Source organism: Ictidomys tridecemlineatus, chromosome 9, assembly GCF_052094955.1.
Source record: "Ictidomys tridecemlineatus isolate mIctTri1 chromosome 9, mIctTri1.hap1, whole genome shotgun sequence".
Lineage (NCBI taxonomy): Eukaryota > Metazoa > Chordata > Mammalia > Rodentia > Sciuridae > Ictidomys > Ictidomys tridecemlineatus.
The window spans coordinates 101,867,722-101,887,000 of NC_135485.1; the positions used below are offsets into that span (position 1 = coordinate 101,867,722).

Consider the following 19,279-nt stretch of genomic DNA (forward strand, 5'->3'; position numbering starts at 1 on the left):
CATTCTTATTACTGTCCACTTCTATCAGGCAAAAAAAAAATGAGGTTAAAACATTTTAGTGACTTTCTTGTGATTGTAGTATCTGAGATATCATCCTTTGGCTTTCTGATTTCTTATTTGCTAATACGTTCATTCCATGAGCCTCTTGGTGTTGCATAAACCACCACATCATGTTCATCATTCATACATAAAATATTATGTGTATAACATATATATACATATATATATATGTATATATATGTAATACACATATTGAAGATGTTACACTGTGATGGTTAAAAAGAAAAGCTTTGAATGAAATAAATCTAAATTTAGGCACTGGATCATACATTATTTTTTAATTTTTTATTTGTTTTAATTAGCTATACATGACAGTAGAATGCACTTATATACTTTGATATATCATACATAGATGGGATATAATTTCTCATTTTTCTGAGTATACATATTGTAGAATTGTAGAATCACATTGGTCATACAGACACATACGTACATAAAGTAATAATGTCTGTTTGATTCTACTATCTTTCTTATCCCCACATCCCTTGCCTTCCCCTCCTTTCACTTTAATGCTCATATTGCCAAGCTACATAATCTTTCTAAGGTACACTGTTTTCTCAGTTGTAATATTATTATAATATTGATTTTTGAAGGCTCTGAAAGTAGCAAATGAAATAATAAGTCCTGAGTAAATGATTTTAAAAAGGAGAGACTAAATGTTCTTTCAAGAATTTGTGTTTAAAAGAGGTAAGAAATTATGGGGCTGGGGATGTGGCTCAAGCGGTAGTGCATTCCCCTGGCATGCGTGTGGCCCGGGTTCAATCCTCAGCATCACATACAAACAAAGATGTTTTGTCCGCCAAAAACTAAAAAATATATATATATATATATTAAAAAAAAGAGGTAAGAAATTAAAGAAGTATCAATTCCCACTAATTTTTGTACTGTTTTTAATATTTTCTAATACACAATTTGCCTTTATATAAACATATGATAGTAGGATGTATTTTATAAAAATACTATTTTATAACTTGAGTTTAATGCTTTTTTCTTAGTTATGCATAAAATAATGTATGTTGTAATTGATTACATTTTATATTCAAAAAATATTGATTTTACGATACATTTCAAGATCTTCTTTTCTTTAAGAGGCAGTGTGTACTGGCTATGCAGTCAGACCTCATTTTCAGATTATGCCAAATTCTCAAAACATTTTTCTCCATCTCTTAATTGCATATGAAAACATTGTTGAATTGAACTAGAAAATGTTAATGAAGTTCTTGACAGTGTTTCTATAAAATTGTTAAATGCATAACAGTAATAGTTATTATTATTATTATTATACATATTTTTCCAGTTAATTTATTAAATAGTAGACTTCAATGGTAGAGCCAGGATTGCCACTAACTAACTTGTGAATCTTGAACAATGTACTTAGCTTTTCTGTCTCATTCTCCTGTTCTGCAAAATAATGTTTTGGCTTAAAAATTAGCTGTAAGTTAATTATGGATCTACAATTTTATGATCTAATTCTGATTCGTAACCGAATATGACCATAAAATAAATATTACTTCTGTCTTTCAGTTTGTGGGGACATCCATGGACAATTCTTTGATTTGATGAAGCTCTTTGAAGTGGGAGGATCTCCTGCCAACACTCGCTACCTCTTTTTGGGGGACTATGTTGACAGAGGGTACTTCAGTATTGAAGTAAGTCCATGGCATTTCTTTTTTATTTTTATCATTAATATTTTAAATTTATATATATCAGCGGAATGCATTACAATTCTTATTCCACATATAGAGCACAAATTTTTTATATCTCTGGTTGTATACAAAGTATATTCACACCAATTCATGTCTTCATACATGCACTTTGGATAATAATGTCCATCACATTCCACCATCATTTCTAACTCCATGCCCCCTCCTTTCTCCCCCCTCCATTCTCCTCCACCTTTCTACCCTGTCTAGAGTTTGTCTATTCATCTTCTGCTTCCCCTTCCTACCCCACTATGAATCAGCCTCCTTATATCAGAGAAAACATTCAGAATTTCATTTTGGGGTTTGGCTAACTTCACTTAGCATTATCTTCTCTAACTCCATTCATTTACCTGCAAATACCATGATTTTATTCTCTTTTACTGCTGAGCAATATTCCACTGTGTATATATGCCACAAGGGCTAGGGATATAGCTCAGTTGGTATGCACAAGGCCCTGAGTTCAATCCCCAGCACCACAAAAAAAATAAAGAAATGTCATTTCTTTTTAGCCACTCAGTTATGGTCCAAGAATATCTTTATGAAATAAGAGCAATAATTGTAGTTGCCTTATAGAAATTTCTAGTCTATAACAAAGGAATTTTAGTACACTTAGTGGATAGAACATTACAAATCCTACTTTCAGTCGACGCCCCCATGTGCTTTTTTTTTTTTTTTTTTTTTAATGTGGTGCTGAGGATTGAACCCAGGGCCTTGCACATGCAAGGCAAGCACTCTACCACTGAGCCATAACCCCAGCCCCCCCCCCCTCATGTGCTTTTTAATGTTAAAAAAACTGATTAGGAATAAGGTTTTGCCTTTTGTACATTTTTATACTTGGAAATTTGAAAAAAAAAATTACCTTACTTTACAGTAGGTAATTCTATTTCCCATTAAAAGAACTAATCAAAGTTGGTAAACAAGAGATGTATTAGCATGTTTATGGCTTATAACTGAGAGACAGTGTTACCTTTGTAAATCCGTAACAAAGTGCATACCGGTCTGTGCTTGGAATGTGTATTTGTGTGCATATGTGAGAATGCTCTGTTTTATCTTTCTTGGCACTTGTCATCTGACTACAGTAATTTGTCAAACTAATTAAATAAAACAAAACAGATAACCTTTGAGTAGAAGTTCTTCTTCAGCCTCTCATCTGCATCTGCTTTACATGAATAGAAATGACATTAAAATAAAGGCAAAGAGTACCTCGTTTCTTTAATGTTTATTCTTCCTAGTACCCTAAGATGGTGTCTCATACACAGTAAAACCTCAACAAATGGTTATTGAAAGAAATGGTTTGATATATAAATATAGCTTTAAAGATCAGAGTATACTAAATGACATTATGTGTCCTTAAAAAAATAGTAAAAAAGAAAACATCTATTCCAAAAGATAAATCAACTGTGTGGAGGCCTCACAAACATCATATATTCACAATCATATAAAAATGATTCTGTTTTTAAAATTTTATTATCATATTGATTTACTGAAAAAGTATTTAATGTTGAAAAACATCACCCTCAAACAGCTTCTACTTTAAAATCATAGCAATTGTTTCTTGATTATTTGATTAACCTAAAGTCATTAATTCTCTTTATATCCATCACCATTAGGTGTATAAATATATATGTATAGACACACATATATGTACATATGTAAAAAATTCATACATGGTATTGGAACTAAGAAGAATACAGAGAAATGTGGCATATATCCTTGATCTCTATAAACATAAATATATACAGGAATATGTACGTACAAAAATCTATATAGAATCCAAAGCCTAGAATAGGTCATCATTCATGGTTCAGTTATTTGAATGGTTTATTAAAAATTTTATGATAAAGGAGGAACAGAAAATAAGTGTTGTTAGGATATAGAAAAATGAGAGAATAATGGGAATGTAGCTCACTGAGGAACTGAATCAGAGAACAAGTAAGATTTTAGCTGGCAGGGAGATTGAGGTGAGCAAAGTACAGAGAAGACCTAGGTTAACCTCGTAAGTCTTGGTCATGTTCTTGGGCTACTTGATCAACATAACCAGCAGGGAAGGGTGATTGAGTACAAATTTTGTAAAACTTTTATCTCACATTAAGGTAAATATCTTCAAGGAGAGACAACAACAAAAACAAAACAAAGCCCCCACCTAATGGTCATTTGAACAATATAGAAGTCTATTTCTCTAGGAGAAGCCCATATGGACGCACCAGGACTTGTGCTATCCCCTCTGCCTTGTTTCCCTGATGTGCATGGCCTCATTTCAAAGTAAACCTCTATGACCGAAGACAGCTAGAGTAGCTTCAATTCTTCTGTCTCTACAGTACATTCAGCAAGAATAAAAAGAAAATACGAGAAGGGTTTTCAGTCTTGTTTAAGGATGTTTCCCTAAAGTGGCACATATACCTCAACTTGTTTCTGATGGATGGGAATTTGCTGATATGACCACTGGTGATTCCAGGTTTGAGGGAAACAGTGAGACACACAAAAGAGCAAGGAGAGATTAAGGTTTCTGCCATTCCCCTTCAAATAGGGCTTCATAGAATATAAGTAAATAGTAAAATAATAAAAGGATTTTAGTAGTTCTTAAAGTAATCTTACTAATTTAATATTTATATTGCTTCTAAGAAAGATTCCAAAGATAAATGAAATAGGTGGTCCCCATATTTCAAAGCTCACCTTCTAAGTGAGGAAATCCTAACACTTTTCTCTTAATAGTGACTATTTTTATCAGTCAAATAATAGAGTACTATGCTGGAACTTCTGTTTTTCTTTACTATGGATTAAACCTAGGGCTGCTCTAGCACTGAACTATAGCCCCAGCCTGTTTTATTTTTTATTTTGAGACAGGGTCTTGCTAAGTTGTCCAGGCTGGCCTGGAACATTGAATTCTCCTGCCTTAGCCTCCCAAGTGTCTACAGGTGTGTGCCATGGTGCCTGGCTGAAAAAAAAAATTTTATTATCATAATATTTGTGGATTTTAACACCTCAGTTTGTATCTTTTTTAAATATAAAACTTACAATAAAGTTTCTTACTAAATTGGTAATAAAGAAAAAGCACTAAATCTTGTGTTGCTTGAAAAACAGCACAACTGGACTTTCTTATCTCATCAACTGTCTTTGGATTTTAATATTTCTTAACTTTCATGGATCTTTATTTACCTTTGACTTTTTTTTTTAATTGAAAAATGTAGGGTTCTGAATCTCTTGCCTCAAACCACTTGAAATGTCCTAAGCTTTTCTTAATTAAAGCTTTTTTTTTTAGCTCTGTTCTGTGTTTGTTTTTTAATTTGAAAAAAAAGCAATAATTATTAACTTGTTTCCTCAGTAGATTAGTCTATAGTTAATATAGATATTTGAATCACAAAAGTATTTGCAATATTTTGTATAGGTGCATTTCTTTTAATATTCAAACAAAAGATCAAGAGATCAAACAAATGTTAGTGACATATCAAATGGAGAAATCAGGACATTTAAAAGTTCTGAGATGCATATACCAGAGCCTCCATCATCAAACACTTCTTTAATTAAACTCCAAGGGTCTGAGAGTACAGCCCAAGGGACTTGCTACATACACACAAAATGACAAAATGTATCAAAGTAAAATGATCCTTGTTGATTAGATGTGACTTTTTAGGGCACTTGAGAATGGTGCAATGATATCAACATCATATTAAAATAGAACAGACATTTATATAAAGTATACTTACCAAAAATACTTCAGGGATATTTATTGTGGATTAAGGAAGCTGACACTGTTCACAGGCTATAAATGCTGCTGTTTTCATGGTGTAAATTATCTCATTTATTCCTCAAGTTTTGAAAGTTACATGTAAATGCCTAAACTCCTTTCAGAAGTGTCTCAACTGAGGTTTAGAAAGGGCCACACACAAGGTAAATGCCAATGCTAGGATTCAAAACTTGTCCTCTTTCTACTATCCTACACCCTGGTCATAACATATTCACCGGATGTACCACAGTGTAACACAAAAAATGCACACATCAGTAATGCAGAAAGGGATACACATTGTTGCACTTACCCATGAATGTACTAACATTCACACATATATAATCTGAAGGGCAAAGCATTAAATAGAAGATATTCTCTATGAGAATGGTATTGTTGGTTTAAGAAAAATCCTAAAATAAGAGCTTAGTTTTACAGGGTGTGTTATCCTTACAGGTTTCAAAAGGTTCTTGATTCATCTCAATAATGTAGGGCTACACTGCAGTCATTGTTTGGCTGTCTTTTGAGTAAAAAGGACCACTTAATTTAATTTTTACCAAATCAGCTTTGAAGGGTAGGTTCGAATTTCTAGTAGTTTCTGTTTGGTGTATTTACAGACTGGATGGAGATAATATACTCTGAGGAGCACATATAGCTCATTTTATGTGCTCTCCCCCTGCCTCCCCAATTTTCTCTCTTTGCCAAGATTAGAAATCATTTCCCACAAAGTTAGCCCCCAAACAAGCAAGCTTTTGAGTAGTGATGAAAGAGGTAATTTTGTTTTGAGTAATAATTTGCCTTACATCAAATATTCCTCTTTTTGATGATTGCATTACACCACCTAATCTCTTTGATCAAGCATATGTGTATATATAGGTCCACCGGCTGAGTGTGTTTCTCTGAGAACACAGGGAAAAATTCAGAATTGCAAACAGAGGCACACACAGCTGTTTCCTTCCCTGTCATTCATTAGACTCTCTTTCTATGCCTTATGGGATACAGTGCTTTGGGCTTTGCAGCAAAAGCTGGCCCAGCCTGTTCCACTTACATTCAGATCCTAACCCAGGTCTCAAGCATATTTAAGGGTGAAAAGTTATCCTATTTATTAACTGTGAACTCATAAACTAGAATGATCCTCAGCAAGCCAGGCAATGCTCCGTGTTTCTGCCTGAGAATAATGAGCAAGCAGCACAACAGAGGATTGCCACAGACATGAGGAAGAAATGTTCTGGCTGTCTCATCTTATGAGGCATTGCTGTTCCCCTGGTACCCCTGGTACTTCTCTCTATGCATGTCAGACCAGGCAACCGATGTCTTAGAGAAGCTCACTTAACATTTCATGAGTTTGGATCTTGTCCCAAACAATGCACATCTTTGGATTCATTATTGTCCAGTGATGGAGGGGGAGCACTTTTGATTGGAACATTTCACAGCTCAGATAATAAATGAGTTGAGGGAGCTGATTAATATATAGCTAAAGCTGTGTGTTTTCTTTTTTATCTTCTTGTTTCCTCCTTCACATTTTCCTTTTCTGTCCTATGCAGTTTTTTTTAAGAATAATATTAAAAAGCATAAATTAAAAAGCAAACCATTGCAATGTTATTTGTCAAAGCAACAACTTAATGAAGAAAATGATATCCTTAGGATTGCTTTGCTGGAGAAAATACAGAATTAGGAGAAAGCGATGTCTGTGACAGAAAAATAACCCAAAGATAAAGGATGTTTCATCTTTCATATTGAGTGACTCAGTCTACTTTAAATTGTAAATATTTGTTTAATTAAGGGTAAGAATGAAAAGACTCAGTTCAGTTGATATGACTGGTACAACTCATTTACATCTCACTGTGTAGAAAAGCTAGTTAACATTGTGCTGTTTCTACCTGAGCAATTAACTCAGTGAAAATTGTGTTCAGTTTACCATCTGATACCACATGGACAAAAATAACCATGATTTAACTAATTTTTATGTATCTTCATTGATTATGATAATTTCCTTTTACAAGAGACTGTAGTTCTTTCTTCATTTTTTTCTTTCAAAAACTAATGTGCAGAATATTGGAACTTTAAATGGCAAAACAGTTGCTAGCCAGACAGTGTTGTGCTTGGCAGCTCTGTCCACCAGATGTGGAGGGCGAGGGCTGGCAGGACTCCACTCCCCAGTCCACCCTTGCCCTTTCATTTGCCATGCTTTTTCTACCATATTGCTGCATTTGTGGTTTAAGTCAGTGTTTGGGAAGACACTTTATTCTTGCCACAGAGAAGGAGGAAATGAAATGTGAAAAGAGAACTTTCATTTTTGGAATATTTAAAGCCAACCATTTGGAAATTGAGTTATTATCCTTTTTTTTTTTTTTTTGCTTGCTTTCTTACTTTCTCTTTCCTTTCTTCTTTCCTCCCTCTCTTTATTCTTCTTCCTTCCTTCCTTTTCATTCGCAGAAACAGAGTCAGCATTTCTTGATTTCCTACCATAGGTACTGTGCATTCATTAAATAATAAGGGAAATTAAATGTGTATTGCATCACTGGAAAGCCGTAAACAGACATGATTAAGAATATTTAGCAGAGCAATTTTGTACCTCTCTTTGCTCAATTAGGAAAGTGCTTCAGTAAGAAGTAATTACGACTAGAGGTGATAAAGTTATAAAGCCACATGCTAATGTCAAAACAAGATCTTTAACAGATGGCCCAAAAGAAAATGTGGGTTCTAAAATGTGATTTCTCTAGAGTATTTGAGTTTAAAAAAAAAAATGTAGTCAAGATTTAAAATGAAGAGATTAAAGCTTTGCTTTAAGATAACTTGTTACAGGCAAAACTAATCTAAAGGTCAAATTTTAGATTACATGTTCAGAAGATACTGACTGGAAAGAGGCACACAGGAACCTTCTGGGTCATCATAATCCTTCTCGTACTGTTAGGCAGTATATTTTCTTTCTAGTGTACTTTGATTTAGGCCTCTTCCTCTTTCCCTGTGTTTCTACATACCCCTCCCTCACTTCCCACAGGCCACATGAGTTTCTTTCTGTTGACCTGCTCACCCTGTTGTTTCCTGTGGCCTGTGATCCTTGGTGCACATGTATTTCAAGCACAGGTGAATCTTGGCTTTGTACCAGCTGGGTGTTTGTTATGATTGTCAGTATCCTTCCTAATAAAATCTAGGCTGCGGATCTTTGATCATGAGAATACATTTGATTCATGTCTTCCTGATATGTAAGCAATGGAATGAATAAGTATAATGAAGAATGTTGATGTTCATGTTATTTTTTTATTTTTCTCAGTGTGTGCTGTATTTGTGGGCCTTGAAAATTCTTTACCCCAAAACACTGTTTTTACTTCGTGGAAATCATGAATGTAGACATCTAACAGAGTATTTCACATTTAAACAAGAATGTAAGTATGCTTTAAGCTTCTTCCTTTAATACTATATGTAGTAAATTGTCATTTTAATCAATCACTAAGATCACATTATAATATGATCCATTGCCTAACAGTCAAAAATTTCAAGTGACACTGTTTCATGTTGTTGCCCATTTCTTTCTAAGCTTGAACAGTTATAGGAATTCAAAATTTATTTTCAAGTTAAAAATTTTTCAATTAATATTCAGATTAATATTTGAGTATATTTGAGAATTCAAATTGATATTTGGTATAGTTGATCTTAAGAGGCAAGTAAGTTTCCTTTTTAAACCAGTTAAGTATACAACTGTTTGAGACAGTAATTCTACTCTTAAATCTCACATCACTCAAGAAAAGCAGATGGAGGTCAGACAGAAAGAACCTCGTTCCTCTGTTTTTGAATCTGATGTATACTAACCTCTGTTCTACTTTACAAAATTAAAGAGATGGCTTTCTTCTTTAGATATCAAGACTAGGAGCATGTAGTACACCATGTAATTTCATTTTCTTCCTCTCAATTTTCCCCATTTTCCACTGAAGCCTCAATTTCTGTCATGTGTTCATGTATTCAATGGAGCATGAAGACTTCTCTCAAAACATTAGATACAAATCAATAGGGGAAAGGCAATATGCTGTGAGTGAGATATGAACAACTTTAGAAAACTTCTTGCCATCGGCTTTTCTATAAAATCATTCAGGAATATCAGCCAGTTTTATGGCCATCATTCTTTTGGTCTCCAGTTAAGTGTATATTTTTGTGGTGATAGGTCTACAGATAATTAGCCAGAATATATGTAAAAAGTCTCTTCTTTGCTATAAAAAAGTCTTAAAATTATAAAATATGCTTGAGTGTTAAAAATATAAAATACCATATTAAGATTAACATATAAATCTTTAAAAGTTGTGTTTGATTCTGTTTCAAAATTTTGCAAAGTGTAATTTTATGCTTGTCATGTCATATTGGCAAGAAAATGTTAAAAAGAAACAAAACTATTTCAATGCATTGATACTAATGATGAAACCATGAGAGTAAACATTTGCTTTTTACCATGTTTGAAAGGTAAAATAAAGTACTCGGAGCGTGTGTATGACGCCTGCATGGATGCCTTCGACTGCCTTCCCCTGGCTGCCCTGATGAACCAGCAGTTCCTGTGTGTACATGGCGGTTTGTCTCCAGAGATCAACACTCTAGACGACATCAGAAAAGTAAGTTCTTTTATTTTCCAAATGTGATACTTTTGTGTGCTTCTGTAATAAATAAAGGTATCACTTTCCCTACATTCATCACTAATTTTATCTTTTTGAATTAAAATGATTGAAGGTAGTCATCAGTCTCCTCTTTGTATTAAAGTTTTGTTCTTAGAAGGAAGTTATATTTGTACCTAGAAGATTTTTCATCTCTAAATCCTCAGGGTTTCTCTGTCCATGTGGCATGTATCATTAGAAATATAAAACATTGTCCTTTAGATTTTTTCAAACAATCATTGGATATTCATGATGTATTAGGCTAGAAATGGTGCTTTGTCTTTGGGAAAATATCACAAAGTTGGCCTTTGAAATGTATCCCTTTAAAATGTATCCATCTCTACTCTTTGTTACTATATTGTAACAGACTAACAAAGGCAAAGATAATTTTCTGTTAATTGTATTGTGAGCTAGCTATGAGAAAAAAAAATGGACTTTTAAGAAGTTTTTTTTTTAAAAAAAAAACAACTTAATTTAGCATTGTCTATTACTATTGTTTTAGCCAGAAAGGAAGATTATTTATATTGAATGTGGAAGTATGCTATGTTTATTTCATGAGAAAATGTAGTAATATAACATAGTTTTACATAGCATAAGAATCTCTCTTTTATTTCTTTATTTAGCTTTTGAACATTATATAACAGTATGAGAAAAAAATAATCAAAAAACTCCACACATGTTTCTTGATTCCCAAATCCCCAAAGACAGAAAGCAATACATATCTTCTTATATTATCTTAAAATAATATTACCTGGAATTATTTTAAGGTATTTGTTTACTCTAATATATATGGCATTTTATATGTGATAAGAAGACTTTGTTCACTACCAAGCTTCCATTTAGGAAGTCTAAACTAAGATTTCTCTTCAAGAATTCTGAATATTTGACAACCGTATCTATTGTCAAAACTTCCACCCTCTACTTTTAGAGACCTAAGAAACTTTCCTTGTACTTATATCAAAGAAGAAAAGAAACGTGAAAATAATTCTAATTTTTTTTATTACTCTTCCCAGTAATTTTTGCCAGAATAATTTGGTCACATTTTTTTAAATTACTCTAACTGAATCAGGGATTTGCTGAGTTTTGTTATGAATATATGTGTAATTTAATATTTATTTGATTAAGCCTTATGTGTTATAAGTAGACTGTAGCTCAAACAAGTGAGGGCCTAATTTCAATGAGTACAGAATTTTTTGCTTGAATATAGATTTACTTAAGATTGATAGTGGACACAACTCAAATTCCAACCCTTGCTTATTATTACTTAAGTGGTATTTGTACAAAGATCCCTTGGTGTCACTTGTTGGAATCATTGCCACCTAATTGTTTTTTACATTTCCCTGTGTTTGAAAATTTCAGTGCTTAATCTCAGAAATCTATATATTGAATAATATTTATCAGTTAATTTCATCAATTGCCTTAATATTAAATTAGTAAATAGTATTTTCCCATAGCGTTTAGTAGAGAAGGAAACCAAAGAGTCATGTAAGCTTTTCGCATGTTAGTAACCTTATAGTCAGTTACTACAATAAGTACAGAATGAAAAATGGAATAGGTCAGAGTATAAATAGCTGTAGTTGTTCTGTAATGGGCTTCAGGGATGTGCATTTATGTTTTAGTTGACTTTATCCAGTTCTATGGACTTACTTGGATGAGAAACTTGCCAAGTATCCTAACAGGGAGGATGAGTGAAAAATTCACTCAATATATAGCCCTTTCATTATCTGAACACAGCTGATGTATAGCTGTCTAAAGTTCTGCACCACAAAGAATAAATAAAAAAGATATGGCTATTGGGCTATTTTGTTAAAGATACAATCATGGGTAAAAATATAATCTACAAACCTCTAAAACCCACACAAAAAATCATTTCTACGTGATTCTCATTTGTTGTGTTTCTTGAGTAATTTTTCTTCATGAAACTCATGATGTTGAGGAAATAACTTATTAAATCATGAACATATTTAGATATCATAAATCTCTACTGCCAGGAACTCAGTATTCTTTAAAAATCTTATTGATTTTTATAGAAAAATTATATTTAGGGTAGCAAAGCATACAATTTTTTTTTCTATCAGGAGATTTGCATCCTTAAGGTTCAAGTGAGCAGGTGTTAAAATAGTGTTGTAGATAAATTGTAAATTATACCGGACTTACTTTCCTCCGAGAAAGGAATTACATGATTGTTATTTTTAAAATCAAACACGGGTACATTAAATAAACCTCTGTTTTGTACTTTACATGATTAATTTTTAAGACACCATTACACATTTGCTTCTGGTCCTCTGAGCAATCTGTCTTTGCTTTCTATTTAAAGTGCTATCCAGATATGTTGTTGAAAGGTAATCATGGAGTTCGTGTATAGAAAGTTCCTTTATATATGAAGTTGGCCAAATTCTTCTACAACCTGATGGACTCTTGAAATCAGTCACTAAAGGTTTCATGGTACATTGAATAGTTAAAAAAAAAAATACCTGCAATCCCCAGAATTTACTTTTTGGCGTATTTCAGATATTCTATATAATTTTATATATATCATCAGATTCTAAGCTTTGCCATAAAATGATTTTGAGGTTTGCATTTCACTATATGTCAGAGTTTTTACTACACTTAACTTTATTTCATTTTGTATTTACATATTTTAGTGTAGATGATGTGAACCTCTAGACTGACTTTATAATTTTTCCAGAGTAAATTCTATATTAGGGTTGCTTTCCCAACCTATGATTGAAAATTCATATTAGTCTAAAAACCTTCCTTCCTCCACTGTTCTACCTCTAGTAATAAATTCTTATTTCTCTGTAAGAAATTATGTATTTGCATGGACAAGCAATATTTTTCTTGGATGAATTGTTTCAAAGACATAAGTTATTTAAATTTCTCAAACAAGTGTACATTTATAATAAATATGGCTCATATAATGGTTGAAATATAGAGGTGTCTTATTGAATATTTTCATTGGTTGTTGAAAATGTGAAATATTTCCTTATTTTCTTTAGATAATATTAAACACCAGAATATAGAAAAACCATTACTTCATCATCTTGTATGTCCCAGGTGAAATAGAGAATTCCACTGCTTGTCAGCCTCATATTTCAGCTGTCTCTACTGGATTTTTCCAAATAGTCAAGTATTGACTCTGAAGTACATCCATTATTAATGGATTTTCATAATACTTTTGTGCAATTTTTCATTGCAATTAAATTATGATAAACTCAAGTAACAGTCTTATCAGATTGTTGGTGGGCTGTTATTTCCAGTTATGTTGTTCATGCTTCCTAAGTGCACCTTTTTAAATTGAAATATGACTTTGATAAACATTTATCACCGAAAAGTGGATTTTATATAAAGGATTCAGGTAAAACTGTAATGTTTAGAATGTAAGCTAAAGAATGACCCCAAAATTGTAGAATGATTTGATTCCTTATCCTTTCTTTTATTTCCCCCTTCCATAGTTGTATGGAAGACTGTGCTTTTGTTAGACACCTAGCTGGACCCTAATTAATTAATATCCATAATGTTATATAGCAAGTAGCTCCTCTCCAAGCATAAGCCTTCTGTTCTCAAAATCCTGTTGTTGATATAAAAATCTAATGGAGGAAATAGGAGGAACCGCCCAAAGATAATTAACGCTTCTCCTTTCACAAATGAAACACAGATGGAGTCCCATTAATTGGTAGTGGCTAAAACACTTGGATAAATAAAATAAGTAAAGAGAGTTAAAAATTAAAAGAGGAGAGGAGAAAGGGAAAAAGAAACTTTGGGGACTACTGAGGCAGGAGAAAGATAAAGATAGTGATAAAGACCAAAAAGAAATAAGCTCATCTGGAGAAAGAAGGAAGGAGTCGGACTTGGTGATGAAGAGTAGCAAGATGGGAAGGAAAGAAGGAAAGCGGAGGAGAAGTGAGCAGTGGAGTTCACCTATTGGGGAGAGGCAGGTGGACGTGGTTTCCTCTGGTTTTTGAATTCCAAGTTTCCAAAGATTAGTATTTTGCTCTGTCTTCTATTTTTCTTAGTTAGACCGATTCAAAGAACCACCTGCTTATGGACCCATGTGTGATATCCTGTGGTCAGACCCCCTGGAGGATTTTGGAAATGAGAAGACTCAGGAACATTTCACTCACAACACAGTCAGGGGATGTTCATACTTCTACAGGTGAGGACCCAGGGCTCGCCGGTTGGGACAGGTTTGCCTCAAAAATGCTGGAATGTAGCAGCCATTGGACTCATTAATGACATTTGTGTAACTCCTTTAGGTAACCAGGATAAGCGAAAGGTTCACTTTGATAGTTTGGCTCAAATAGGTTCTTAGCATTCTCACAATGAAAATATAAATAAATGAGTGAATAAATTGATGTGAAATATATATATACACACTTACATAAATACACAATTTCTGTGAAGAATAGAAAAGGCAGAAAAGATCATGTGATGTGAGAGTGGAGAGGCTGCTGAAGAAGATGGTAGGATTAAGTAGAAAAACTCTTCTACAAGGGAAAAAATTCCATGACCGACCTTGAGTTTTCATTAAATATGCAATCACATTTAAAAATTTTTACCAGTTCTCATGACTTCAATCAAAAAAATAACTTTCTGTTGGTTAATTAAATTACATTTAAGCCATTCATATATATATATATATAGAGAGAGAGAGAGAGAGACACACACACACACATATATTTTTTTAAGTTTGTCAAGCTTCCTGTATAAATTAAATTTATTTTTAGCACCTTGATAACCAAGTTAAAATATTTTTACATTTGCAGATCTCTGGGGATTTATTCATTCCATAACATTTCAGAACACTTTACAAAGAAATCTACCAAATAATTGGGTTTCTGCATGTGCTCACTGTTTTCTTGACATGTCACCCCAATTTTAGCTTAGTGTATCTGTCTGATCTTCAGTTTCACTAGGATCTCCTGTCTTAGATTTGTGGCTTACATGAAAGTTTAAAGAAGGAAACAGGTTATGAAAAGTTGAGAATTTAAATTCTAGAGTATATCTATCTACCTACCCACTAACTAACTTACACTTTCTTTCCATCTGCTTTCCTTCCTTCCTTCCTTCCTTCCTTCCTTCCTTCCTTCCTTCCTTCCTTCCTCTCTCTCTCTCACTCCCTCTCTCTTCCTCCCTCCTTGCCTCTCTCCTCCTTCCTCCTCTATTTCTTTCTTTCCCTTTCTTCCTTCTCTACCTCCCTCCCTCCCTTCTTCCTTCCTTCCTTCCTTCTTCCCTCCCTTCCCCTTCCCCTTCTCTTTCCCTTCCCTTTTCCCCTTCTCCTCTCCCTCCCCCACCACTTTACTTTCTTTCTTTCTTTTCTAAAACCAAATCTGGCATTTCCCCAAAGTTAGGGCTCAATTCCAGGCAGGCAGTTAAGGTAATTGCAGAGCTGGAAGAATTCTGTAAAACACATCCAGTTGCATACCTTCTATCTGTGAATTAAGCAGATATCCTTTGTATAACTTTGATCAATCTTTTCCCTGGTAGAACATTTTGTTTTACATTATTTATATTTATATATAAATATATATAATTTTACTATGAGGGAAAAGTGTTGTTATTCTTCTGTTGATGTGATTGAGAAATTATAGATTGTAGGTAGAAAATCATACACTGTGAAGGATTAAAAAAATCTTTTTTTATACATAGTAATAGAGAGGTTTATTCTAAACTTTTTTATCCAAAAGTTATAATCCACCTCTATGTTTTGAAAATTTGGGCACCAAGTCTAAGGAGCTATTTTGGACAAAATGAAGAAACATGTATAATATTTATGAAAAAATCCTGAAGATTCTTTGCAGTAGTTAATTTAGGAATGATCCTTTATTAAAGATGTTATTTCTAGAGAAAAGTTAAGTATGATTGAAGTATAAAAGCCAAGTGTTCAATTTTCCAAACCTGGTATTAAATCCCCAATCATACTAGATGTTTAAATTACCTGTGTGATACCACTGAGTTGTTCTTCATTATCATAGTATCAAACTCTTGATTTTAATAGAATTCTATTCATTAATTCATATTATGGCATACTGCCATGAGTTTTCTGCATTAACTATCCATATAAATCATTCTGAACCAAGACCCATACTGAAGTATACATAAAGTGTAGTATTTTTACTTTGTGAACATATACTCAAAAATGTGTGTAGATGAGGAATAAAATCTATCAACTAGATAAGTTGAGAATTAAGCATGTTTTCAGATTTTATTCTCCACAAAATGATTAAATCATTTCATAGGAGGTTCTTTCAGATATTAATATTTTAACCATAAAAAAATTATTGTGAGGTTGAGTATTTAAATCTGCAGCTCACAGATTCCAACTATTTGCAGAAAAGTCTAAATTATGTTTTGTCTTAGAAAGATAAAAATGTCTTTCCTGTTCTCCTGGAGCTTTTTGGTCCTTTTGCCTTTAGCAACATCTTGAAGATATTGAGGCCTTTTCTAAGGTGATGGTTTCTACAGTTCATCTAGATGGACACAAGCAAGCCATGAAATTAGTAGAGAAACTTAGCAATAATTACCTGTTCAATTAATTGGAGTAATTTACATACACCATGTCCAGATTTATTTTTCATGTTCATGTATAGTTTGCATATATAACTTAACATGCAACCCTATCGCTATCTAACATATTGTCTTGGTTATGATTGACGTTCAAACAAAAGTTATACAGAAAAATACATCAGAAGGAATTTTTTAATGCTGTCCATGAGACTTATTAGACAGGCAAAGTGATGGAGAGGAAAAAATCCATGGGAATTCTGTCTTTGCCCCCGTGCTACATTTATTTTTATAATCTTAGAACAGAGTTTGCATACTCAAATGCCTGTAATGTTCAAGCAGGTAATTGAGCTACTTGAGCAGGCCAAGTGTTAGACTGAAGATGACATAGGAGGTAAAGTATTCACTTTCTTATAAACAAAGGAAAACTGTTGGCAGGATTTGGTGCTTAGGTTGTCAATTTATAGCTCTGCCTTGAATGAATCATGTCAGCTTCTTATTTTGAGTTTTCCTGCTTCAAAATGAGTGAGTTCAGTTCCTCTAAGCAGTGAGTCTTGAAGGACATATTAACAGACACTGTTAGTATTGAAGGCTGCAATTACATCTCACTCTAATCACTTCTGATCTCTTGATCACAAATTTCCATCTCTTTACATGCTGCTTAATTTCTCTGCTGCTTAATTTCATTCCCTTCCATTTTGAAATCCTTGGATTCCTCCTTCCTACTCACAACTTATTTTCCTCTAATTTAGCAGCACGTGCTGCCTCTTTCTTTGTCTTCTTTATACTTTTTTTTTTTTATTCATGTTCTCTTCTAGGAACCTGGCTCACTTGCCCAGGTCCACTGTAAACTCTAAACTCCGTGGTTTGCTTATTTAATCTGTGTCTTGCCCTTCATCTCTTTATCTTCTTGGGCTCCAATCCCCTATGTCTATTTGTCTGCTGAAATTTTCTGTCTAGTGCAGACTTAACTTGTTTGAAGGGGGTATACACTTCCCACTTGCTTAATCCCCATGGAGATGCCTCCTGGTTTTTTGGAGGTTTTGATTGTTTAGTTTTAATAGCATTTCATTCTCCCTGTTACACAGACTAGCAGGTACATTTGCCTTTTCTTCTTATATTGAAATTAGCACCAATCAGTCATCATGTCTTATTAAAACTTTGTTTATAATATCACCAATAACTAAACCATCCTGCCTTCTTTCCCTCCCATTCTAAGTTGAAAATTTGGGCAGTTGTAATCTGTTGAAATCACACCAGAGCTCTCTGCTCCCAATTTTATCAGTATCCTCTCTTCCCCTTCCCTTCCTTATTTCTACACTTCCACTCATGGGCATCCTTTATGATAATCCACTCACTTATTCAGTTATTTAACAAACATTGGCTGAGCACCTATCGTGTATGCCCTCTGCTAAGTTGTATAGATGCTCAGAGTCTCTGCCTTTAAGGGAATGATAGTCTAATAGCAGAGAGCAAAAAGCAAAAACATACCAAGTGCAAGATACATAGTGCCGTCACAGGTGTGCAGGCCATTACACCCATGCATGCAAATACGGAGTTAGGAGTCTTAACCCAAAGACAAGGTGGACTAGGACTTTAGGTCCAGGTGTTACCAGAGTTTGAAAGGATGAAGAGAACATATCCATCCAGTCATGGAGGGGAGGCTCTTACAGGCAAAGAATGTGGGGGAGTTCTGCAAAAATGGCCACTTGAGGGGCTGAGATTGTGGCTCAGCGGTAGAACACTTGCCTAGCATGTGCAGGACCCGGGTTCAATCCTCAGCACCACATTAAAAATAAAGGCATTGTGTTGTGTCCATCTACACCTAAAAAATAAATTAAATTTAAAAAACATGGCCACTTGAGTTGTTTTACTTCACTTCTATTCCCAAATTACATTTAGCTGCTTTGTTGTTCACTGAAGCTGAGCATTCATATGACTAAGCTGTTCTATTTTTACACATAGTAAACATATGTACATATGTGTACCAAGTTACAGCATGAATAATAAACTTTAATATTTATATTAGACTGCACATAGCAACATGGATGAGTGGCACAAGTATAATTATGAGCAAAAGAGACCAGGTACTATTTACTAATCATACATGTTATATGATTCCATCCAAATGAGCTCAGCATCTGAGAAAGCTAATCTATAATGTTAAAAGCCAGATACTTAGTAAGGGAATGATTATGAAGGAGCGATGAGTTTCTTGGGTTCGGGTTATGTTCCCTGTCTTCATCTGAATATTAGTTAACAGGGTGTCCACTCTGTGGAAGGTTATCAAGTTGTAATCTTTTGATTTGTGCCCTTTTCTGTTTTGGTTTTTTACTTCAATAAAAAGTTTGCCGTAGGGCTGCAGATGAAGCTAAGTGGTAGAGTGCTTACCCAGCAAACACGAACCCTAGATTGAATCCCTAACATCACAAAATAAAATAAAAAGTTTACCTTCAATAAAGATTGCTTGCCACTCCTGAGGCCGCCCGCAGCCAAGTATAAGCAAGGACTTAAGCTCTGCAGAAGCCTGGCAGGAAAAGTTGGAGCCCTGGTGGGTAAAATCAAATTAGTTGGAGAACCCTGGGGCAAAGAAGAAATACAGCAAGCACTAGAAAAAGATAGGCCTGACAGTGTCTTGGAAGACTCAGATCATC

The 19,279-nt window shown here is 33.9% G+C and overlaps 1 protein-coding gene across 3 annotated transcripts in view; it reads left to right on the plus strand.

Annotated features, from left to right (window-relative positions):
• The window catches only part of Ppp3ca (protein phosphatase 3 catalytic subunit alpha), a 305,087-nt gene that overhangs the window by 225,565 nt on the left and 60,243 nt on the right, over positions 1–19,279 (plus strand). For all 3 annotated transcript variants that reach the window (XM_078021875.1, XM_078021873.1, XM_078021874.1), the window contains exons 3-6: positions 1,585–1,709; positions 8,759–8,870; positions 9,937–10,082; positions 14,138–14,277. In XM_078021875.1, the coding sequence (XP_077878001.1) occupies positions 1,585–1,709; positions 8,759–8,870; positions 9,937–10,082; positions 14,138–14,277 (523 nt within the window). The remainder of the gene's footprint in view (positions 1–1,584; positions 1,710–8,758; positions 8,871–9,936; positions 10,083–14,137; positions 14,278–19,279) is intronic.